This window comes from Ovis aries, chromosome Y (assembly GCF_016772045.2).
Source record: "Ovis aries strain OAR_USU_Benz2616 breed Rambouillet chromosome Y, ARS-UI_Ramb_v3.0, whole genome shotgun sequence".
In the NCBI taxonomy this organism is placed as follows: domain Eukaryota; kingdom Metazoa; phylum Chordata; class Mammalia; order Artiodactyla; family Bovidae; genus Ovis; species Ovis aries.
The window spans coordinates 7,850,506-7,876,126 of NC_082741.1; the positions used below are offsets into that span (position 1 = coordinate 7,850,506).

Genomic DNA, 25,621 nt, shown 5'->3' on the forward strand with positions numbered 1-25,621 from the left:
ACTCAGACTCACATCCATTGAGTCCGTGATGTCGTCCAGCCATCTCATCCTCAGTCGTCCCCTTCTCCTCCTGCCCCCAATCTCTCCCAGCATCTGAGTCTTTTCCAATGAGTCAACCCTTCGCGCAGTCTTCTTCACAGTCCAACTCTCACATCCATACATGACCATAGGGAAAACCACAGCCTTGACTAGACGGACCTTAGTGGGCAAAGTAATGTCTCTGCTTTTAAATATACTATCTAGGTTGGTCATAACTTTTCTTCCAAGGACTAAGCGTCTTTTAATTTCATGGCTACAGTCACCATCTGTAGTGATTTTGGAGCCCCCCAAAATAATGAATACACAGAAGCACTGTACAAAAAAGATCTTCACGACCAAGACAATCACAATGGTGTGATCACTCATCTAGACCCAGACATCCTGGAATGTGAAATCAAGTGGGCCTTAGAAAGCATCACTACGAACAAGGCTAGTGGAGGTGATGGAATTCCAGTTGAGCTATTTCAAATCCTGAAAGATGATGCTGTGAAAGTGCTACACTCAATATGCCAGCAAATTTGGAAAACTCAGCAGTGGCCACAGGACTCGAAAAGGTCAGTTTCCATTCCAATCCCAAAGAAAGGCAATGCCAAAGAATGCTCAAACTACCGCACAAATACCGCACAATTATCCAAGCTACCCAGGTTCAATTCCTGGGCAGAGGATTAAGATCTTCCCACCACTCACTGTTGCCCCTCTAAGATCAGAGACAACAGATATACATGTTATTAAATTCTATTTCTCTCCTATAAATTTACTTTATTACAGAGGGGTTTCAGCCAAGAAACTAGAAGGGGAGGACAGCAATGAATTTTTCCTCGTATATAGCAGGCAGAAACCTGTGCTATTTCTACACATTAAAAAAAATCTTGCACTTTTCACAGTTAATTTTTATCACTCTGATTTATTATCTCAACTTATAAGCCAATCCTTTGAAAATTCAGTGCACATTCAAAGAGAGCAATCATTAGCCTACCTTAATAACAATCTACAGAGAATTTCCTGGTGGTCCAGTGGTTAGAACTACCTTGGCCTGAGTTCAATCCCTGTTTGGGCAAACTGAGATCCTGAAAGCCCAGAGAATTTTCCAAAAAGAACAAACAAAAACACCATCTAAAAACTTGGGCAGATAAGTGCTAATTTCAACTCAATGTTAATGGTTTTCTTAAGATAAATTAGCTTCTGGTTATCTGATTTCAAAAATATTAGGATCATTTTAGCATGAGTTCAGACAGCTCAAAGCATCATGAGCTGCAATTAAAAAACTAAAAGATCATGTAACAGGGACTTCCCAGTGGTATTGTGGAGAAGAATCCATCCTGCCAGTGCAGGAAACATGGGTCTGATTGCTGGTCCATTAGATTCCACATGCTGCCAAGCAACTAAACTCCTATACCACAACTACGCAGCCTGTATGCTACAACTACTAAAGCCCATAAGCCTAGAGTGTAGGCTTCATAACACAAAGCCACTGCAATGAGAGGCCTGAGTACCACAACTATGAGAGTAGCCTCTGCTTTCTGACTAAAGAAAGCTTTTAAGCAACAACAAAGACCAAGTGCAGCCAAAAATAAATTTAAAAAAATAATAAAATTATGTCTAACAGGTATAAAAAAAGTGTACATTGATTCCATAATTCAGTTCAGTTCAGTCGCTCAGTCGTATCTGACTCTTTGCGACACCATGAACCACCGTAGCACACCAGGCCTCCCTGTCCATCACCAACTGCTGGAGTCTACCGAAACCCATGTCCATTGAGTCGGTTTAATACCATCCAACAATCTCATCCTCTGTTGTCCCCTTCTCTTCCTGCCCTCAAGCCTTCCCAGCATTAGGGTCTTTTCAAATGAGTCAGCTCTTTGCATCAGGTGATCAAAGTATTGGAGTTTCAGCTTCAACATCAGTCCTTTCAATGAACACTCAGGGCTGATCTCCTTTACAATGGACTGTTTGGAACCCCGTGCAGTCCAAGGGTTTCTCAAGAGTCTTCTACAACACTGTGGTTCAAAAGCATCAATTCTTCAGTGTTCAGCTTTATTTACAGTCCAACATCCACACATTATTACTGGAAAAAACACAGCCTTGACTAGATGGACCTTTGTTGGCAAAGTAATATCTACTTTTTAATATGCTGTCTAGGTTGGTCATAACTTTCTTTCCCATGAGTAAGTGTTTTTTAATTTCATGACTGCCATCACCATCTGCAGTGATTCAGGAGTGGCCCCCCCAACCCCCGTCCCTCCCACCCCCTGCTAAAAACACTCAGCAGTGGCCACAGAACTGGAAAAGGTCAGTTTTCATTCCAATTCCTAAGAAAGATGATGCCATAGAATGCTCAAACTACTGCAGAATCGTACTCGTCTCACACACTAGTAAAGTAACATTCAAAATTCTCCAAGCCAGGCTTCGGCAGTACATGAAGAGTGAACTTTCAGACATTCAAGCTGGTTTTAGAAAAGGCAGAGGAACAAATCAAACTGCCAACATCCACTGGATCATCAAAAAAGCAAGACAGTTCAAGGAAAACATCTATTTCTGCTTTATTGACTATGCCAAAGCCTTTGACTGTGTGGATCACATTAAACTGTGGAAAATTCTTAAAGAGATGGGAATACAAGACCACGGACCTGCCCCTTGAGAAATCTGTATGCAGTTCAGGAAGCAACAGTTAGAACTGGACACAGAACAACAGACTGGTTCCAAATAGGAAAAAGAATCCATAATTGGCCAACTGCTAAAACCTCATTCTGATTTACTGACTGATGCCTCCTAAGTTTTATCACCCAAGTCACAATTCCTATCAAACAAAAGTTTTATTCATACCTTAATAATGATTATCAAATGTCTCCCACTTAGTTAGATTTTTAAAATATCTATTTCACTTTTTAAAAAGGATTTCTTTCAAATCTAAGAAAGTTTCCATTTCAATTCAGTTCAGTTCAGTTCAGTCGCTCAGTCATGTCCAACTTTGTGACCCCATGAATCGCAGCATGCCAGGCCTGCCTGTCCATCACCAACTCCCAGAGTTCACTCAAACTCATGTTCATCAAGTCGGTGATGCCACCCAGCCATCTCATCTTCTGTCATCCGCTTTTCCTCCTTTCCCCAATCCCTCTCAGCATCAGAGGCTTTTCCAGTGAGTCAGCTCTTCTTGTGAGGTGGCCTAAGTAATGGAGTTTCAGCTTTAGCATCATTCCTTCCAAAGAACACTCAGGACTGATCTCCTTTAGAATGGACTGGTTGGATCTCCTTGCAATTTAAGGGACTCTCAAGAGTCTCCTCCAACACCACAGTTCAAAAGCATCAATTCCTCAGCGCTCAGCCTTCTTCACAGTCCAACTCTCACATCCATACATGACAACTGGAAAAATCATAGCCTTCACCAGACGGACCTTTGTTAGCAAAGTAATGTCTCTGCTTTTTAATATGCTATCTAGGTTGCTCATAACTTTTTTTCCAGGGAGTAAGTGTCTTTTAATTTCATAGCTGCAGTCACCACCTGCAGTGATTTTGGAGCCTCCCCCAAAATAAAGTCAGCCACTGTTTCCCCATCTATTTCCCATGAAGTGATGGGACTCGATGCCAAGATATCAGTTCTCTGAATGTTGAGGTTTAAGCCAAGTTTTCATTCTCCTCTTTCATCAGGAGGCTTTTTAGTTCCTCTTTACTTTCTGCCATAAGGGTGGTGTCATCTGCATATCTGAGGTTACTGATGTTTCTCCTGGCAGTCTTGATTCCAGCTTGTGCTTCTTCCAGCCCAGCGTTTCTCATGATGTACTCTGCATATAAGTTAAATAAGCAGGGTGACAATATACAAGCTTGATGTACTCCTTTTCCTATTTGGAACCAGTCTGCTGTTCCATGTCCAGTTCTAACTGTTGCTTCCTGACCTGCATATAGGTTTCTCAAGAGGAAGGTCAGGTGGTCTGGTATTCCCATCTCTTTCAGAATTTTCCACAGTTTATTGTGATCCACACAATCAAAGGCTTTACTTAAATGTCAGCAAATAGAAAATATATATAAGGATACTTTAAATATCACCGAAAATCACTGAAAGATTACAGTACAAAAACACCATTTCTGAAACCATATTAATAAACTTTTCTCCTTATCAGTTCAGTTCAGTCATTCAATCGAGTCCCAACTCTTTGTGACCCCATGGACTGCAATGTGCCAAGCTTCCCTGTCCATCATCAACTACATGTAAGCAGATCAAATCTAGAAAAATGTATGTTTTAATCAATTCTAAATAATTTCCATTTCTCAGAAACATTTAAATAACAACTATTCTAAAAATATCCCTCAAGGCAAAAAAGTACACATCACTGAACAATAGACAAACTACAACTTCCCTAACCTCTTTAATGATTAATGTTGTTGTTTAGTTGCTAAGTCAGGTCCAGCTCTTTGCGACCCTATGGACTATAGCCTACCAGGCTCCTCTCTCTTGCTGGGATTTCCCAGCCAAAATAATGGAGTGGGTTGCCATTTCCTTCTCCAGGGGATCTTCTTGATGCAGGTAATTACCCCCCAAAAAACCCAGACCCAAAATTTTGATAATATTTTATATATAAGACTTAATATTTATAAGGATACCTCTAAATAAACAGTAGCAATACATTCCCAGACCTCCAGCATTACTTTAAGGAGTACCACATTAGTAATAGTCTATAAACTAAAAATATCACTTGTCATCTGGCTCTACAAAGACTGAGTCACTAGGCATGGCAGCTACCAACTTTAACACATACTGAAAGAAGCTCAAGGTGGAGAAAAAGAGAGAGGTACTCTGCTTGGGAATAACTGACTGATCACTTTTTCAGACAGTTAATACCTTTGGGAAAAAATTTTTATAAAGATGCAAGTTCCTGCACATTCCCATACTTTAAAAAGCACTAAAATCATTAAGATAACCATTCCCTGGAAAACGGAATGGCAACTCATTCCAGTACTCCTGTCTGGAGAATCTCATGGACAGAGGAGTCTGGTAGGCTACAGTCCATAGAGTGGCAAAGAGTCAGATAGGACTGAAACAATCCAGAACGCATGCATGCTGGTGAAGAGCAGTAAATCTTCTACCAAGTTTATATACTGACTTGCCTCTTACCTAGGCAGAGGAGTTCCTCAGAACAATCTGAGAAGCTGTCTCCCAGGCTGCAGTCCTCAGTAACTCCCCAAACAAACCTGAAACTCACAGATCTTATGTTCTGCTTTTTTTATTTCAGCGTACAATTCTATTTTAATTCTATTCTCACCTAACAAAAAAATCAATCCAAAACATTTTCTAAACTGCAAGGAAAATCACCACTGATAATTTCTGTTAAAAGGCCTCTTTAATCAGTTAAATACACTCTCATTTTTAAAAAGTTGAGGGACTTCCCCGGTGGTTCAGTGGTTAAGACTCAGAACTCAACAAGGCACTGGGCCAGGGTTCCCTCCCTTGTCAGGAAACTAGATCCCACATAATGCAACTAAGACCCTGAGGAGCCTAATGAATTATTTTTTTAAAACCTGTAACCTAGTTAAGGTCATATGACAGTTCGAAAACTTTGATTTGGCAACATCTAGCTGTTTACAGCCAATTTTTAATCTAACTCAGATGGTACAAAGTCTGACTTCAATGCTCTAGACCCCAGGTTTGATCCCTGGGCCAGAAAGATCCTCTGGAGAAAGAAATGGCATTCCATTCCAAGTTTTCTTGCCTGGAGAATTCCATGGACAGAGGAGATGGCAGTCTACAGGCCATAGAGCTGCAGAGTTAGACAAGACTGAGCCACTTCACTTCACTTTAAATCTAAAATTTTCAACATTGCATATTATATGGCAATCCTTCAAAAGTTCTTTTATTAGCTTTGAGTCTATGATTATAACAATTCTAATGGAACATAAGCAACACTATACTTGAAAATTTTTTTTTCAGAGACAGAGAAACTAACCATTGAGAGAAAGCATCCCTGATGAGAAGAGACTTCAAACACAGGCTTGAAGGAAATATGATGTCCAATTTGTGCACGTTAAATCCCGGCAGTTTTACTTTATGCCAAATATAATTCAATAAAGCTTAGAAAAGTAGGGAGAGATGAATCCATGATTGCTGACACAACCCAGAACATTTCACTGCACTTAAGTGACTAATATTAAGGTTAATGAGTCTTGACCTAGGAGAGAGGAATTCAGAAGTCTCAAAGCTAAATGTTAATCAAGTTTATTTATTTCCATTCCACTGAAAACATTTATAACTGTTAATAAAATAACATCATTCCATGTTTTACAAAGCTACAATTCTACATATTGAAGGTTCAAGCCTTCTCATTATTAGAAAACTACTTTAATTAGAGAGACAAGCTCACCTTCATAATTAATAATTGAAGGAAGTGAAAGTGAAGTTGCTCAGTCCTGTCTGGCTCTTTGTGACCCCATGGACTGTAGCCTTCCAGGCGCCTCTGTCCATGGGATTTTCCAGGCAATAGTACTGGAGTGGGCTGCCATTTCCTTCTCCAGAGGATCTTCCCAATCCAGGAAAGGAACTGGGTCTCCTGCATTGTAGGCAGACACTTTTACTGTCTGAGTCACCAAGGAAGTCCCAATTGAAGAGATTTCCTTAAAATTTAAACCCAATACTGTCATATTGCAAACAGTTAATATCAAATCCCCAACACGGAATACTATCAACTGAGAATTTATCTGAATTCATGTATTTGGATATTTAAAGCAACAAACAAATAAATCAAAAGTCACAGTATCTTTTTAATTATCATAACTGGAGTAACACTCTTTTTCAAATTACCATAAGTATGCTCAACTTCAGCACAGCATAGCACATTCTCAATCTCACTGACCCAAGTTAAAAGATCAACTCTACAATATAACATCCCCTTAAAGTAAAATTTTTTCAGTTTATTGGGGCAAGTTTAAAAGTATTCAGTTTCTTTAAACTAAGAACAACAATCATGGTCACTTATATCTTATTAGATCTAGTCACTATTTTGCCAGTGATAATTTTAATGCAGCAATTTTCACGTACATGTTAAAAGTTTAAGTTCTAGCAAATCAACTGGATTTAGTGAAAAAATTATTATAGTTCAGTTGGTGGTCACTCTTTGCTGAGGAGACAATGATAAAAGGGAGATTATGGGGAAAAGAAACTCAACTACACAAACTCAAACTAAAGATGAGAATCATACCAGGAAAAACACTTTATAAAAATCACATAACATTTCCTTCCCAACTGCATTACAGAGAAATTCACAATGACCAATTTCATCTAAAAAAAAAAAAAAAAAAAAAAACTAACGGAGGCAAAATTTGTCCAAAATGTCTAGCTTCCAGACAGGAGAATATTTTTTAACCAGATTTTGCTCGAGAGACAGAAAACGACAGACTTAAAAACTACAGGGCCTTTGTACAATCACAAAATTAGATGAATAAGGTTCATTTAATGTGCTTAAGGTTGATAAGTATATTCAGTGTTTATTAAGTGCTGCTGTGAAGCTTGGTAACAATAAAATAACTATACTTTTAGATAATAATGCTTAATTTTTGTTCAGTACTATCAAGCTACAGGAGCTGAGACAAAGGCATACTCCTTGCTAGTATTTCTCTGTTTATAATATACAGCCTCTCTCGAAGCTCGCAAAGTCATTTCTGCACCATTTCCCGCCATCTTGGCCGACAGGGGCAGCCATTAACTAAATGACAGTGCCAACAACTTTTCACCCAACAGCCAAAGCTCCCTGGTCCCTTTCACACAAGAAAAGAGGCTCCAGAAACAACACGATAGTAAAATTGCATTTACGGTAATATTTCTTAATGGCTAGACCCAAAGAAGTAAACATATCACTTAACTTCTGGTCAAACACATAAAGATCTGTATACCAATGAACTACCTAGTTTTAACTCCTCACTGCTGTCAGGTACTGCAAGTATCACTTTCCGAGAACAGGATATAAGAAAGCTTAAAACGAAGTTAAAATTAGACGCCAGAGAAATAACTGCAAAAAAAAAAAAAAAAACAACACAACAAAACACCAGTCCAAGTGATATATGTCTGAGAATTTAAAAACTGTACATATTAACGATCTAGTGACGGTCAAGTTCACTCATGATTGCCTTACCTTGAGCAACAGGGTCTCAGTCTTGGCGCCATTTTCGTGAAGGTTTAGGAATCCAAAGAGGAGGCTATGGGAAGAAATACAGGACATTTGTTAAAGCTGGGGTAAATCTACCCGGTCCGTCCATTCCAGATCCCCAGGCTTCAGTAGTAGCCACCGCTTCCGGGGGGCCGCCACCGCAGGCACCCTGAGGTCGGCTGTCCTCAAGGGCCGGCTCCACTCCGTGCCGAGGCAGTTAGGAGAATGACGACGGTCCTTACCTGTCCAATCCGCTGAGCTCCTCCCTCTCCTCGGCTGTCAAGCTTAAGGTCCCTTCCTTAGTCTTGCCTCTCGGTTTTCCCGCCGCCATTTTCTTTTCCTCATCACTAAAAGCAGGGGCTGCTGCTGCGAGCGACACTCCGCAGGATTTCATGTAAATACAACCAACGCAAAACTCCCAAAGCTGAAACCTACCAACTCCCAGTCCAGAGCTGGAAAAGACGCACTAGCGGCGAGAAACTGGCAAACCAACTTTACCGCCGCTGCCTTCTCCAAAGCGACTCACAGCAACGAAAAACCCCAAGGTTAGCAAAAACAGAGGACATGCGGGTATGGAGTTCGGCTACCAGAATCACATCACCGGGTTGGAGGAAATCAACAGATAAAGCGAAACTTCGCTGTAATGGAAGAATTTCGTAGAATCACAAACTTCACCAGCCACCAACACAAAGTTGTTGTAATCGTGTCACAGGGCGAACCCCAAGTCGCCGTGACGCCCGCACTCCCTCAGCTGGGCGCCGCCAATTGAAGCGAAGTATTCTTCTCACGTGACCTTTGTTGACTTACGTCAGTCGCGGCTCTACTGAACTTGCTGGATACCCGAGGCCAACCCCAAGCAGGGACAGGAAAGGGCGGAAAATCCCGCCAGTAATTGGTTAATGGACGCGTCAGTCGGGGAAAGGGAAGACACCAGCTATAGCAAAAAAGTTTGGTTGTGCGAATTGCATACACCCTTGTAGCAAAAGGAAGGTGCGGTCTCATTACTTTGGGATCACACATAATAACCAAAGGAGGCAATGGGGGAAAAGATGAGATCAGGAAAATACTGCGGACGACGTTGGTACGCCTAAAGGGTATATACAACTCCTTTACCTGCTCCGAAACGCGAGGTTTTATGTTCTCGGACCTCGCTAGTGGATATTATCTGTAACAACTACAGGGCACTAAACTTACGACTTTTATGATTTCTGGAAAATCATGACGCTGCGCCCTGAACTCTCCCTACCCTATTGCCTCTCAGCCGCGTGCTAAGAGAAAGAAATAAGGACCCTAAGACCTACTCAGACTGAGTGAATAGTCTTACCTGCGGTCTGCTTCACTGACCAGGTGAAACTCCACACATATTACTTAGTGTGCTGCAAGAATCTCCAAGTGGAGCAGTAATAAGAGCTGCTTATGACCAGCCTTATGCAAAAGAATGGTTATGGTCTTTACAGTTCCAAGATGTCAGGCTTTAAAAACAAAATATAACAGAACTTTATTCTTATTTTCTCTTCGTTGTGAGTAAATCAGTGAGAAATTATAAGATAACTACTTCTAAAACTACTCTTAAGGCTAGTTTCACAGTATTTCATGTGACAGATTTTTTACAGCTGTACACTCATGAATGAATCCACTCATGAATGGTACAAAAATGCTGATTTTTAACAAGCATCTTAAGAAACCTGGGGCTTCCATTGGGGCTCAGATGGGAAAGAGTCTCCCTATAAGGCAGGAGATCTGGGTTCAATCCCTGGGTTGGAAAGATCCCCTGGAAAAGGAAAGGGCAACCCACTCCAGTACTTTTGCCTGGAAAATCCCATGGCCGAAGGAGCCTGGCAGACTATGACTTCTCTTGCGGCAGACTATGACTTCTCTTGCGGCACACTGGAAGATATGAGTCTGCCTGCCAGTGCTGGGGAAATGGTTCCATCCTTGGCTGGGGATGATTCCACAGACCTCTGAGCAACTAAAGCCAGTGAGTCACAACTATTGAGCCTAAATGCTTTTGAGCCCATGAGGCACAGCTACTGACCGGGCATGCCACAGCTACTGAAGCCTATGCACCTAGAGCCTGTAGTCAGCAACAAGAGAGCTACCTAATGAGAAGTACATGCACCACAGGGAAGAGTAGTAGTGTGACTAAACAAAGCATGATGCAGCAACGAAGACACAGCACAACCAAAATTAATAATTTTTAAAAATCATAAAGTAGACAGCATACTGAAAAGCAGAGACATTACTTTGCCAACAAAGGTCTGTCTAGTCAAGGCTATGGTTTTTCCAGTGGTCATGTATGGATGTGAGACTTGGACTGTGAAGAAGGCTGAGTGCCAAAGAATTGATGCTTTTGAACTGTGGTGTTAGAAAAGACTCTTGAGAGTCCCTTGGACTGCAAGGAGATCCAACTAGCCCATCCTAAAGGAGATCAGTCTTGAGTGTTCTTTGGAAGGACTGATTTTGAAGCTGAAACTCTTGATACTTTGGCCACCTGATGTGAAGAGCTGACTCATTTGGAAAGACCCTGATGCTGGGAAAGATTGAGAGCAGAAGTAGGGGACGACAAAGGATGAGATGGTTGGATAGCATCACCAATTCAATGGAATGGACATGGGTTTGGGTAGACTCCAGCAGTTGGTAATGGACAGGGAGTCCTAGCGTGCTGCAGTTCATGGGGTCGCTGGGAGTCGGACATGGCAAGCGACTGAACTGAACTGAGACAACATATATTTAATTTTTTACTTAGCATTTTAGGACAATTTCCAGGTAGCCCAATCAATGCATTATAACACATTTAGTGAGGAACTCGAAACCCTACTGTTTTGCGCATATGCCTGCATACTCATTATTATTTGACAAGTACTGACTATACTAACTCTATAGTTTACAGTAGGTGTTTAGTTACTTTCTCTGATATATTTCTACTGAATTTCCCTTACTCTGCTTTACTTGAATGATTATATAGTCCTCAGAATTTTTAATACCTTTATTGTTGTTTTTGTTCTTCAGTTGCTAAGTCATGTCTGATTCTTTGCAATGCCATGGGGTGCAGCACACCAGGCTCCCTGTCCTTCATGGTCTCCCAGAGTTTGTTCAGGTTCATGTTCATTGAGTCATGATGTTATCTATGTCATCCTCTGCCACCCCCTTCTCCCTTTGCCTTCATTCTTTCTCAATATCAGGGTCTTCCAATGAATCAGTTCTTCCCATCAGGTTGCCAAAGAACTGGAATTTCAGCTTCACCATCAGTCCTTCCAGTAAATATTCAGGGTTGATTTCCTTTAGGACTTGTTTGATTTCCTTGGACCCCACAGGACTCTCAAGATTCTTCTCCACTACCACAATTCAAAAGCATCAGTTCTTCAGCATTCAACGTCCAACTCATATTCATAAAAAACTACTGGAAAGAACAAAACTTTGACTACATGGATCTGTTTTGGGAAAGTGATGCCTTTGCTTTATAACATCCTATATAGGTTTATCATAGCTTTCCTTCAAAGGAGCACCTGTCTTAATTTTGTGGCTGCAGTCACCACCTTCAGTGATTTTTGAGCCTAAGAAAACAAAATCTGTCATTGCTTCCATTTATTCCCCTCTACTTGACATGAACTGGTGCTACTGGACGCCATGATCTTCATTTTTTGACTAGTGACTTAATAAGCCAATTTTTTCACTTTCCTCTTTCAGCTAAGAGACTGTATATTTCTCTTCATTTCTGTCAGTAGAATGGGACCATCTGCATATCTGAGATTGTTGATATTTTCACCAGCAATCTTGAATCTACTTGTTGAGTCATCCAGCTGGGTATTTCACATGATGTAGGCTTCAGCAATACGTGAACCGAAAACTTCCAGATGCTCAAGCTGGATTTAGAAAAGGCACAGGAACAAGATATCAACTTGCCAACATCTGCTGGGTCATTAAAAAGCAAGAGAGTTCCAGAAAACCATCTATTTCTGCTTCATGGACTATGCCAAAGCCTTTGACTGTGTGGATCACAATAAACTGTGGAAAATTCTGAAAGAGAAGGGGAATACCAGACCACCTGACCTGCCTCTTGAGAAACCTATATGCAGGTCAGGAAACAACAGTTAGAACTGGACATGGAACAACAGACTGGTTCCAAAAAAGATAAGGAGTACATCAAGGCTATATATTGTCACCCTGCTTATTTAACTTATATGCAGAGTACATCATGAGAAACACTGGGCTGGAGGAAGCACAAGCTGGAATCAAGATTGCTGAGAGAAATATCAATAACCTCAGATATGTAGATGACACCACCCTTATGACAGAAAGTGAAGAAGAACTAAGGAACCTCTTGATGAAAGTGAAAGAGGACAGTGAAAAATTTGGCTTAAAGCTCAACTTTCAGAAAACTAAGATCATGGCATCCAGTCCCATCACTTCATGAGAAGTAGAGATGGTGAAACAGTGGAAACAGTGGCTGACTTTAATTTTCTGGGCTCCAAAATCACTGCAGATAGTGACTGCAGCATGAAATTAAAAGACGCTTACTCCTTGGAAGGAAAGTTATGACTAACCTAGACAGCATATTAAAAAGCAGAGACATTACTTTGTCAACAAAGGTCCGTCTAGTCAAGACTATGGTTTTTCCAGTAGTCACGTATGGATATGAGAGTTGGATTGTGAAGAAAGCGAAGCACCAAAGAATTAATGCTTTTGAACTGTGGTGTTGGAGAAGACTCTTGAGAGTCCCTTGGACTGCAAAGAGATCCAACCAGTCCATTTTAAAGGAGATCGATCCTGGGTGTTCATTGCTTGGACTGATATTGAAGCTGAAACTCCAATACTTTGGCCACCTGAAGGGAAGAGCTCACTCATTTGGTAAGACCCTAATGCTGGGAAAGATTGAGGGCAGGAAAAGAAGGGGACGACAGAGGATGAGATGTTTGGATGGCATCACTGAATCGATGGACGTGGGTTTGGGTGGACTCTGGCCGTTGGTGATGGATGGGGAGGCTTGGTGTGCTGTGGTTCATGGTGTCACGAAGAGTCAGACAGGACTGAGCAACTGAACTGAACCCTGCATATAAGTTAAATAAGCAGTGTGACAATATACAGCCTTGACATACTCCTTTCCCAATTTTGAACCAGTCATTTGTTCCACGTAAGCTTCTAGCTTTGCTTCTTGACCTGCTTAGAGATTTCTCAGGAGACAGGTAAACTGGTCTGGTATTTCCATCTGTTTTAAGAATTTTCTACTGTTGGTTGTGATTCACAATAGTCAAAGGCTTTAGCATAGTAAATGAAGCACAAGTAGATGTTTTTCTGGAATCCCCTTGCTTTCTCTATGACCCAGTGATGTTGGAAATTTGATTCCTGGTTTCTCTGCCTTCTCTGACCCTAATGTGTACATCTGGAAAATCTTGGTTGACATACTGCTGAAGCCTATGTTGAAGAATTTTGAGTATAACCTTACTGCTGCTGCTGCTGCTAAGTCGCTTCAGTCGTGTCTGACCTTACTAGCTGCTGCTAAGTTACTGCAGTCATGTCCGACTCTGTGTGACCCCATAGACCGCAGCCCACCAGGCTCCCCCGTCCCTGGGATTCTCCAGGCAAGAACAGGAGTGGGTTGCCATTTCCCTCTCCAGTGCATTAAAGTGAAAAGTGAAAGTGAAGTCACTCAGTTGTGTCCGACCCTCAGCGACTCCATGGACTGCAGCCTTCCAGGCTCCTCCATCCACGGGATTTTCCAGGCAGGAGTACTGGAGTGGGGTGCCATTCCCTTACTAGCATGTGCAATTAAATACCTAGAATAAATTAAATATATATATTATTTTATAAACTAAAATACCTATAGCAATAAACATAAAACACCTATAGTAAACTAAGTGTATATATATTACTTTATAAACATAAAGTAAATTAAAAAGATGACCTTTAAGACAGATATTTTTGATATTTGTATATACATCCATAAGCAGAAATATAGGTATCAAGAAATTTATAGGTCATAATTTATACAGATATTTAAAACTATATAGCAAAGCATGATTTATCTATGTGTATATCTTAAGGCTGTTTCTTATATTAGCACCAAAACCTCTTACCAGCCAACCTAATTTTAATCCATTCTTACTGGTGTCATGAACATTGTACAACTGGCATCAATAAACATTGATGAGAGAACTGAATACTGATTTGTCATTGACAATTGATAAGAAACCAGAGTGAGCAGATTTTCAGTTTGAAATCTTCAGTTGTAAAAACAATTTGCTTTTTCTGCTAAGCTAGAATCTTCTGAGGTGTGGGTTTATGGACACTCCAGTGTTCTTGCCTAGAGAATCCCATGGACAGAGGAGTCTGATGAGCTATAGTCCATGGAGTTGCAAAGAGTTGGGCACAACATGCTCGCATGCATCCATGCACACACACCCACACACATACACACCACATACAGAAGCAGTAAAAGAGGAAACATTAAGAATAAATAGATCATAATTTAAAAGGTGGTTTACAAAAACTTACTGTTTAATTCCATGATATAATGAACATTTACTGAAAGACCACTCTGTCCCCCAAAATTCTATAATACAGAGTGATGACTGCTGTGGAATATACTGAAATTTCTACAGAGCTTGCAGAAGGGGTCTCTGTGGCACCTTTCCTATGTGCCTAAAAGAACCTGGGAAGGCTTTGGCAAAGGCAGAAATGGAGAGGCAATAGATGTGGGAGTGGCTATGTATTGCAGGCAGTCGTTGCTCAGGCACTCAGTCATATCCAACTCTTTACAAACCACATGGACTGCAGCATGCCAGGCTTCCCTGTCCTTCAACATCTCTCAGAGTTTGTTCAAACCCATGTCAATCAACTCAATGATGGCTCCAACCATCTCATCCTCTGTCATCCCCTTCTCCTCCTGCCCTCAATCTTTCCCAGGATCAGAGTCTTTTCCAGTAAGTCAGAACTTCCAAATAGGCAGCCAAAGTACTGAAGCTTCAGCTTCAGCATCAGTTCCTCCAATGAATATTCAGGACTGATTTTCTTTATGATTGGTTGGATCTCCTTGCAGTCCAAGGGACTCTCAAGAGTCTTCAACACTACAATTGGAAAGCATCAAAATTGACATTCAGCCTTCTTTATGACCCAACCCTCTTTATGACCCATATCATAGATGACTACTGGGAAAACCATAGCTTGACTATACTGACCTATGTCAGCAAAGTAATATCTGAGCTTTTTAATACCCTATTTAGGTTTGTCATAGCTTTTCTTCCAAGGAGCAAGCATCTTTTAATTTAATGGCCACAGTTACCATCTGCAGTGATTTTGGAGCCCAAGAAAATAAAGTCAGCTACTGTTTCCATTGTTTGCCCATCTGATTCCTATGAAACGATGGGGCTGGATGCCATGATCTTAGTTTTTTGAATGCTGACTTTTAAACCGGATTTTTCACTCTTTTATTTATACAAAGAGGATCTGTAGTTCCTCTTCACTTTCTGCTATTATGGTCATGTCATCTGTGTATCTGAGATTGTTAATATATCTCCCAGCAATCTTGATTCCAGCTTGTGCCACATCCAGCCGAGCACTGCATATAAGTTGAATAAGCAGGATGAAAATACACAGCCTTGACCTACTCCTTTCCCAGTTTTAAAGAAGTCCATTGTTTCATGTCCAGTTCTAACTGGTGCTTCTTGACCTGCATACAGGTTTTGCAGGAGGCAGGTAAGGTGGTCTCGTATTCCCATCTCTTTAAGAATTCTCCACAGTTTGTTGATCCACACGGTCAAAGACTTTAGCATAGTCAATGAAGCAGATGTAGATATTTTTCTGGAACTCTCTTGCTTTTTCTATAAAAAATGTTCCTTTACCTTTTCTAAATCCATCTTGTACACCTGGAAGTTCCTGGTTCATGTACTGTTGAAGCCTAATATGAAGGATGTTGGACATTACCTTGCTAGCATATGAAATGATTGCAATGGTGTGATAATTTGAACAGTCTTCAGCACTGTACTTCTTTGGGATTGGAAGGAAAACTGACCTTTTCCAGTCCTGTGGCCACTGCTGAGTTTTCCAAATTTGCTGGCATATTGAGTGCTGCACTATAACACCACCATCTTATAGGCTTTGAAATAGCTTAACTGGAATTCCATCACCTCCACTAGCTTTGTTCATAGTGATGCTTTCTAAGGCCCACTTGACTTCATACTCCAGATTGTCTGGCTGTAGGTTAGTGATCACACAATCACAGTTATCTGGGTCATTATGGTCTTTTTTGTGTAGTGCTTCTGTGTATTCTTGCCACCTCTTCATAATCTTCTGTTAGGTCCAAACAATTTCTGGCCTTTATTGTGCCCATCTTTGCATGAAACATTCCCTTGATAGCTCTAATTTTCTTGAAGAGGTCTTTAGTCTTTCCCATTCTATTGTTTTCCTCTATTATTTTTGCATTGTTCACTTAAAAGGCTTTCTTTCCTCTTCCTGCTATTCTTTGGAAGGCCAATCAGATGGGTGTATCTTTCCATTTCTTTGCCTTTCACTTCTCTTCTTTTCTCAGTGTTAAGGCCTCCTCAGACAACCACCTAGAGCAACCATCAATAGGAAAATATTGGAACCCACCAAAAAAATAAGATACCCCATGTCCAAGGGCAAAGGTGAAGCCACCACAAGACTGTAGGAAGGGAGGAGCAATCATATTTTAAAATGAAATCTCATACACACCAAAGATGCTCAGAGGGTACAAACAAAACCTTGTGTGCATTAGGACCCAGGGAAGGGAGCAGCGACCTCCACAAGAAACTGAGTCAGACCTGCCTTTGAGTGTTTGAGTGTTTCCTGCAAACTCATGGGTCAGCAGTGGCCATGGGGATAAAGGTTCTGCAGCAGCAATCCTGGGAAGCATGGTGTGTGGTCCTCCTGGAAGAGGCTGTCAATAGCACCATCAGAGAGCCATCAAGCAGATGACCCACAACCAGAGAACAATTATATCAAAGAAGTTATCACACTGTGGCAAAAGTTCTAGGCGCCACAACAGATTTCCCATCCTGGGGATCCAGCAAAGGTTCTGAGAAACCCCAGAGAATTTGAACAACAGTAGGACTGAGGAGCCTGGAAGGCTGTAGTCCATGGGGTTGCTAGGGGTTGGACACGACTAAGTGACTTCACTTTCACTTTTCACTTTCATGCATTGGAGAAGGAAATGGCAACCCACTCCAGCGTTCTTGCCTGGAGAATCTGAGGGACAGGGGAGCCTGGTGGGCTACTGTCCATGAGGTCACTCAGAGTTGGACGTAAGTGAATTAGCAGCAGCAGCAGCAGCAGGATATGTTTACAGAATCCAATAGGACTGGGTAGAGACAGCTGGCACAAACAAAACGTACGCATACTGAAAGTGTTAAAGTTTTGGTAGGCAGTTAAAGAACTAGTGAACACTCCCTGCTCTAGCTTTCCTTAAACCTTATGCAACAATGTATCTTGTCTGAGAACTGGCTTTTCTTTAGCACCTGAACTAAGGACAACACAGCACAATGTCTTACTTATGAATATGCTTTTCTTAGGCTCTATGTTAATGATTTGTAATTGTAACAAGCCTTGCCTGGGAACCTGCTTCTCAAGACTTGTACCCCTAATTACATAGCAATAGTATATCTTGCCCAGAAAACTTGCCTGAAACCCAGTCTCCCTGGCTAAATTTATGCCAAAGTTATCTCAGAATGTATGCCTCGGGAAAGTTCTACTGGAAACTTTACAAAAGAGAAGCATTCTTTTTATCTATTCTCAGCAGCCAGTTGAGAAGTATATAAGGCCCTACTTAAACTAGTGAGATAGAGACTCCCCTATACCCTTCTGATGTCTATGTCAGAAGCTTTTTCTACCACTTCACTTTAAATAAATATGTGCACAAAACTCTGAGTGACTAAGATTGTCTTTGGTCCCCAAGTTAAATCTTTTCCTTCAGAGACTAGGAATCCAGCAGCACTGTTCACCTTAAGCTATTAGTGCTGAAGAGGAAAATTAAAAGTTACACCCAGCTAGAAATAACTTCATGCTGGTTCTGCTTTCCAAACTCAGCTTGCTCCTTGCAACTCAAAATGATCCTGGCGAAGTAACATAAGTTACATAGTTTCAGGAAAATGGAAATTTAATACTAAGAGTTGAAATTTACCTCACTCACCCTTGTCCTACTTTTGCAATACCCAACCACTGTTATCATGTTTAATCAATCAAGTTTGTTTGAGTGCAGGTCAGGCATCCCCCCTGCTGTGTACTAACCAGCCCCCTAGTTTAAACTAGCCTATTAACAGTCAACACTGCCCATTATAGTCTGAGATCATGCACTACCTATGAAAAGTATGTAATCTTTGTTCAAGGATCACAGCTGGAAATGTTAACTCTTCTGGGCCCACCAGTGTAATAAAACTGAAGTCCCTAGCTCTCTAGAGCACGGTGCTTGGTTTTTCTGCAACATTTCTGGAGGCCCCAGAAGAGATTCCAACCACACAGGCCCCTTGAGCCACCAGATGGATGGCTTTGCCAGTCTGGAGTGGAGGAACTCTGAGACTAACAAGGAGGCATGCCACCTGATGGTTTTCTGGGTACTCTTTTGGACTGGCTTTGACTCTCTGCACAGCCAAGCTTACCAGTCATTCAACCAGTAACTCTGGATCAACTCACCAGTAACAGCCAGTATTAGGTAAGGCCTCCGGACACAGAACCAGTCAGGTCCCATAGCCTGAAGGAAGAGCAGCTTGATCACCTCCTGTGGACTGAAGACCACCAATTAGGAACCTTCACAGAGAGAGGAGGGGCTGTGATATAACTCTGAATATGTGTGAGTGAGTGCCCTGGTTCGTCTTCCTTCAAGGGCCCAGAAGGAAGGCTCCTGATTAACCTGATATAAATGATGAATTTAGAACATCCCATGTCCGTGAGAGGGTAGGAAGGCCAGGGGGTCTCCAGAGGAAATAGCCTGCAAGTGTCAGACATTTTTATCTCTCTTAAGTGGCAGGAGGAAACAAACCAGCCATAACAAACTAGCCATATTTTTTCCTTCTCTATACAAATTTAAAAGTTTTCTCTTGAAATACTGTGTTGCCATAATGACACCTTCACCTGAAGTTAACTATTCTCAAACCTAGAGATAACCAATGCATTTCTCTTATGGAAATACTTAAGGTATGCTAATGTACTATGTGAAAGTGAAAAGTGAAAGTGAAGTCGCTCAGTCGTGTTCGACTCTTTGCGACCCCATGGACTGTGGCCTATCAGGCTCCTCTGTCCATGGGATTTTCCAGGCAAGAGTGCTGGAGTGGATTGCCATTTCCTCCTCCAGGGGATCTTCCCGACCCCAGGAACCAACGTCTCCCGCATTGCAGGCAGACGCTTTACTGTCTGAGCCACCAGGGAACTAATGTATTATGTATTTACCCCAAACTCTGTCTTCAAGTTGGTTCCACCTCTTGGCTCAGGACCTACTTGACAAACCAGTATGTTATATTCAGATACTGTTCCCCCAATCTATGCAAATGAAACTATTTGTATGGTGATCTGCCCTTCTTCAAGATTCAAGTTAATCATTTTATGGCCCAGAATGAACAATTTGGTGCCAAGATTATCCCAAAATACATTTTATGGGTGAGGTGCCTGATGCCATTCTGAGTTTTGACATTCCTTTCTTTCATTAAGACTGCTAGTGACTATGTAACATCCAGTTGAAGACTAGAAAGGGGATACCCCCTGAAGGTGCCCCCTTCTGATGCCTATGTCAGAAGCTTTCTCTATCTCACTTATACTTTAATAAAACTTTATTACACAAAAGCTCTGAGCAATCAAGCCTCATCTCTGGCCCCGGATTGAATTAATCTCCTCCGGGGTCCAAGAGTCCCGGCATTTTTGCGTGATTCAACAACCACCTTTCATCTTGGGGGCTTGTCCGGGATCCTTCAGGACAAAGTAAGGATGCTTGGATCATCTAGTTCTTTGTTCTCTTAGCGAACATGTTTTCTGCTCTGCTTTACTAACTCTATGGTGTGCTTGTGTGAAAGAATGACACGCCCTGTGCAAAGCAAGTGAGGAGCTCTGCTCTGCAGTTCTACGGTGAACTCATATGGCTTATGGCAGAAACCTGTCGGGGGTTTATACCAACCTGCCAGTGCCAAGAGGCATCCAATGTCTCCTTCGGGAACCAACCAGAAATGGGCAAAGCGTGTGGACCGAACTCTCCTTTCTCGGTCAGACTTTTCGGTCTCTTTGACCATTTCATAACTTCTTGGGAATTATAAGTACTAACCTAATTTATTGGATCATAGACTTTCAAGGGAGTTGTGATCTATACTGTTACTGTGTACCATGCCTTAGGTCCCAAACTTGGATTGGTAGTCAAGAAAGCGCCTAGCCTCGCCAGGAATCCAAAATTCGGAAGCTAGATGGAGCTCTAGCTCCAAGTCCATCTCTGAAGTTAAAGGTTACTCAGATTGGGACCACGATGGGTTTTTTCATTTGGTAACTCTGGCTCTTAGGGGACCAGAGGAGGCTCTTATACTGGTGTGGTGATGCTTGGAAGGAACATCTCAATTTTATGTTCGTATCGGTCTTATTGTGGTCAAGAATATACTCCGGGTCTTGCACAGGCACTCGGGTGAAGAATGTTTCCCCCAGCAGTCTTAAGCTTGGGAGGCATTCCGGAAGGTTACTCTCATTGCACCCTGGGTGGCATCAGAGGCAAACAAGGTTAATGGTAAAGAGCTGGACATCAAGTAGGGATGCTATCAAGTCTATCCTTGGTACATCCCCACCCTGTCTCGGTGGTAGAACCGGGAGGGATGAGTACGGCGCCTGCGTTGGTAAGGGACAGACTAAGTCTGACCAGGAAGGAAAAGCTTTTGGTGTAAAGTCTGTCTACACCCCCATCTAGAGCAGAGAGAGACACCTCCAGGAGAAAAATGGCACTGATCGCTTTTCTTCTCTCTTATGGATGGGAGCTAAAAATTCCAGCCTCACTCCTTTGAACTTTATTCTGAAAACCTGAGATAGATTTGATCCCCAGGGCTTAAAGAAGACACACCTTGTCTTCCTATGTGATACCGCAAGGCCACGGTATCCACTGGAGAACGGCAAACAGTGGCCAGTTGGAGGGCCTCTTAAGTATAATACTGTTTTACAATTAGACCGGTTCTGTAAGGAACAAGGGAAAAGTGATCTTAAAAGATGGATTTCTCACTCAGTCAGCTCCAGATATCTGCTGTAAGCTATTAAAACGGGCATATGGACCAAATCAGTCTTTAGATACTCTGTTACAACTGGCTCAAACAGTCTATTATGATAGGGAAAAAAAGGCATAATTTCACATGGGTGGCCCCACTGCCTAAGAGTAATTGGGACAATGGCTTTATTAACACCTGAAGCTTTAAAAATAATTAATGGACAAAACCTTACTTAATGACTTCTCATGATGTGAGCAGAATCTTAAATTCTAAGGTTAATATTTAGATGACAGACAGCAGGCTTCTTAAATATCAGTCATTGTTGTTAAAAAGACCTGTAACTAAGTTTAAAGTTTGTGGAAATTTAAATCCTTCCAATTTCCTTCTTGAGAAGGAAAATAAAACACCTGATCACGATTGTTCCCAATTCCTAACTTTAAACTATGCAGCTCCGGAAGATCTAATAGATACTCCATTAGACAGTCCTGACATGGAAATATTTACAGATGGCAGTTCTTTTGTTCGGGATGGAAAGCGTAAAGCAGGTTATGCCGTGGTGACTGCTGAACATGTTTTAGAAACAAAATCTCTCCCCCAGGGAACCAGTGCTCAGTTAGCAGAACTTGTGGCTCTGACCCGAGCTCTAGAGTTAAGCAAAGGGCAGCGGGTAAATATATACACTGATTCTAAGTATGCTTATTTGACTTTACATGCTCATGCTGCAATATGGAGAGAAAGACAGTTTGAAACAGCAACAGGAGACCCTATTAAACATTTCAGAGAGATCCAGAGACTTTTAACTGCTATATATTGTCCTAAAGAAGTAGCTGTTATGCATTGCAAAGGGCACAGCAGAGATGGGAGTAAAGTAGCCAAAGGTAATCAGTTGGCAGACTGTCAAGCCAAAAAAGTGGCACTTTACAAAACCCCTTCACTACAGACACCTTTGATCTAGACAGGTCCAGTGAAACAGGAAAAACCACAATATACTGAGAAAAAGCTTAAAAGATATAAAAAACGAGGAACAAAGATTACTGATAAAAGATGGTTATAGTCCAAAAATGGACAATTAATAATTCCTGAAAACGCTCAATGAAAAATTCTTAAGGCTTTAGATCAGAGATTTCACTTGGGAACAGAGAGTACTTACCAAATGGCTTATTTGTTTAAAGATAAAGATCTAATAAAAACTTCAAAAAATATTATCAAAAGGTGTGAAGTTTGTCAGAAAAATAACCCAAAGACTGAAAAGCTAACAAAATCTGGATTACAACGAAGTGGGAAGTATCCTGGAGAGGACTGGGAAATTGATTTTACTCATACGCCAAAGGAGAAAGCAATGGCACCGCACTCCAGCACTCTTGCCTGGAAAATCCCATGGATGGAGGAGCCTGAAGGCTGCAGTCCAGGCGGTTGATGAGGGTCGGACACAACTAACCAACTTCCCTTTCACTTTTCATTTTCATGCATTGGAGAAGGGAATGGCAACCCACTCCAGTGTTCTTGCCTGGAGAATCCCAGGGATGGGGGAGCCTGGTGGGCTGCCGTCTATGGGGTCATACAGAGTCGGGCACGACTGAAGTGACTTAGCATATGCCAAAAGCTAATGGATATTCTTGCTTACAAGTTTGGGTAGGTACTTTTACTAGATAGATTGAGGCTTATCCCTGTCATAGCGAACAGGCTAAAAAGGTTATTAAGATTTTAATCCATGAAATCACCACCAGGTTTGGACTGCCACAGAGACTTCAGAGTGACAATGGCTCCACATGTAAAGCTGCTATAACTCAGGGGATGTCTAAAGCTCTAGGAATAGAATATCACTTACACTGTTCCCAGAAACCCCAATCCTCAGGAAAGGTTAAAAAAGCTAATGACATTATTAAAAGACATCTATGCAAATTAACTCAAGAGACTCAGGACAATTAAAGTCCTACCCATAGCTTTAAAGAGGGCTCGAACTGTCCCCCTTTGAATGTATTTATGGAAGGCCTTTCTTACGCGTAACATTGTTATAGACCCTGAATCCTTAAAACTAGTTATGTAATCAGCTCTCAGCTTTTCAACAGACATTAACAGAACTCTGGGAGACAACTCCTGACCCCACCTCTGAGTCAAACAAGCCTCTATTTGAGCCAGAAACCAAGTCCTCATAAAAATATTGAGATCTGGGGGCCCATCCCTTGAGCCCCTCTGGGAAGGCCCTTACCAGGTTATTCTTTCTTCTCCCACACCTACCAAAGTGCCAGAAATTGATTCGTGGGTACATCACACTTGAGTTAAGAGGTGACACCCGACCAAAACTAAGTGACATCATTTTGTCTTTACTTTCTACGCTCTGACTTTGTACTTTTCAGGCGGGCCTGATAACCTATGTGAGCTTACTTCTGCTGACTCCAAATATTCTGAGTCTGCCATTTGATCCTCAAGACAATGCCTTTCTGTCCTGGGCTCACTCCTATGCTACATTCCAAAATCGGTTTAACTGCGGGGTCTGTGGAACGCTCCCCTCTTCATCAGTGGAAGGCTTCCTGTGATGGACATCTCCAGTTCAAGGAAAAGACTTTCTCCAAGTCTGTGAATACCTTCAACAACAATCATGTGATGCCTCTTCTTCATCTGATGACATCTAACAACCCTAAAATAGACTGGTACAACGCGTTGTACTTTTGATAGACATAGTGTGACTTTTAATTTTAACTTGTTTTAAAGACTATTTTGTTACACATAAGACAAACAGATCTAGATCTAATGGTTTTTTACCTGATGTTTATCAAATATGGGATGAAGTTATATGGCTAACTCCTAAAAAAAGACATTTAATATATACTGCCCCTATATGCTGGGAACAAACAGAGCCATCCCCAAAAGTTAGCCAACAACTTAATTACAATGATTGGAAACAATTTGGATTTTTGCCTCAGGAAATATGCAACGTAATCATTCCCTTTTTTTCCAACCCCAGTTTAGGTCCTCCCTTTGTGTGGCCAGGCACTAATTGGAGCTGGATATCTCAGTCAGCTGGCTGGCTCCAAACAGGACTTACTGGATATGTGGTTCTTACCAATGGGCACGGCTTCCCCCTGGTTGGATAGGGAGATGCACCCTGGGTCTAGCCTTTACTTATGGCTTTATATTTTCAGAGCTTCCAAAAAAGCCTGCTAATTTACCCCACCTTGAACTCAGCCTTCTTCAGCAATCAATGCAAAGAAATAGAGGAAAACAACAGAATGGGAAACACTAGAGATCTCTTCAAGAAAATTAGGGATAGCAAGGGAACATTTCATGCAAAGATGGGCTCGATAAAGAACAGAAATGGTATGGACGTAACAGAAGCAGAAGATATTAAGAAGAGGTGGCAAGAATACACAGAACTGTACAAAAAAGATCTTCATGACCCAGATAATCACGATGATGTGATCACTAATCTAGAGCCAGACATCTTGGAATGTGAAGTCAAGTGGGCCTTAGAAAGCATCACTACAAAGCTAGTGGAGGTGACTGAATTCCAGTTGAGCTGTTTCTCATCCTGAAAGATGATGCTGTGAAAGGTCTGCACTCAATATGCCAGCAAGTTTGGAAAACTCAGCAGTGGCCACAGAACTGGAAAAGGTCAGCTTTCATTCCAATTCCAAAGAAAGGCAATGCAAAATCATTTCTATGATCCAGGCAATGTTGGCAATTTGATTTCTGGTTTTTCTGCCTTTTCTAAAACCAGCTTGAACATCAGCAAGTTCACGGTTCACGTATTGCTGAAGCCTGGCTTGGAGAATTTTGAGCATTACTTTACTAGCATGTGAGATGAGTGCAATTGTGCGGTAGTTTGAGCGTTCTTTGGCATTGTCTTTCTTTGGAATTGGAATGAAATCTGACCTTTTCCAGTCCTGTGGCCACTGCTGAGTTTTCCAAATTTGCTGGCATATTGAGTGCAGCACTTGCCAAGCATCATCTTTCAGGATTTGAAACAGCTGAACTGGAATTTCATCACCTCCACTAGCTTTGTTCGTGGTGATGCTTCCTAAGGGCCACTTGACTTCACATTCCAGGATGTCTGGCTCTAGGTGAGTGATCACATTATCGTGATTATCTGGGTCGTGAAGATCTTTTGTACAGTTCTTCTGTGTATTCTTGCCACCTCTTCTTAATATCTTCTGCTTCTGTTAGGTTCAGACCATTTCTATCCTTTATCGAGCCCACCTTTGCATGAAATATTCCCTTGGTATCTCTAATTTTCTTACAGGAGACAGGGATCAGGACCATCCCTGTGGAGAAGAAATGCAAAAA

The 25,621-nt window shown here is 41.6% G+C and overlaps 1 protein-coding gene across 23 annotated transcripts in view; it reads right to left on the reverse strand.

The window, feature by feature from the left end:
* LOC132659058 (lysine-specific demethylase 6A-like) overlaps positions 1 to 8,895 on the reverse strand; it is a 166,816-nt gene extending 157,921 nt beyond the window's left edge. For all 23 annotated transcript variants that reach the window (XR_009599039.1, XM_060408701.1, XM_060408700.1 and 20 more), the window contains exons 1-2: positions 8,411 to 8,895; positions 8,154 to 8,217 (exon numbers count right to left, since the gene is read on the reverse strand). Coding sequence is in view for 22 of the 23 variants with exons in the window: in XM_060408701.1 (XP_060264684.1) it covers positions 8,154 to 8,217; positions 8,411 to 8,562 (216 nt within the window). In the remaining variant the exon portion in view is untranslated. The remainder of the gene's footprint in view (positions 1 to 8,153; positions 8,218 to 8,410) is intronic.
* Between the last annotated feature and the right edge of the window lie 16,726 nt (positions 8,896 to 25,621).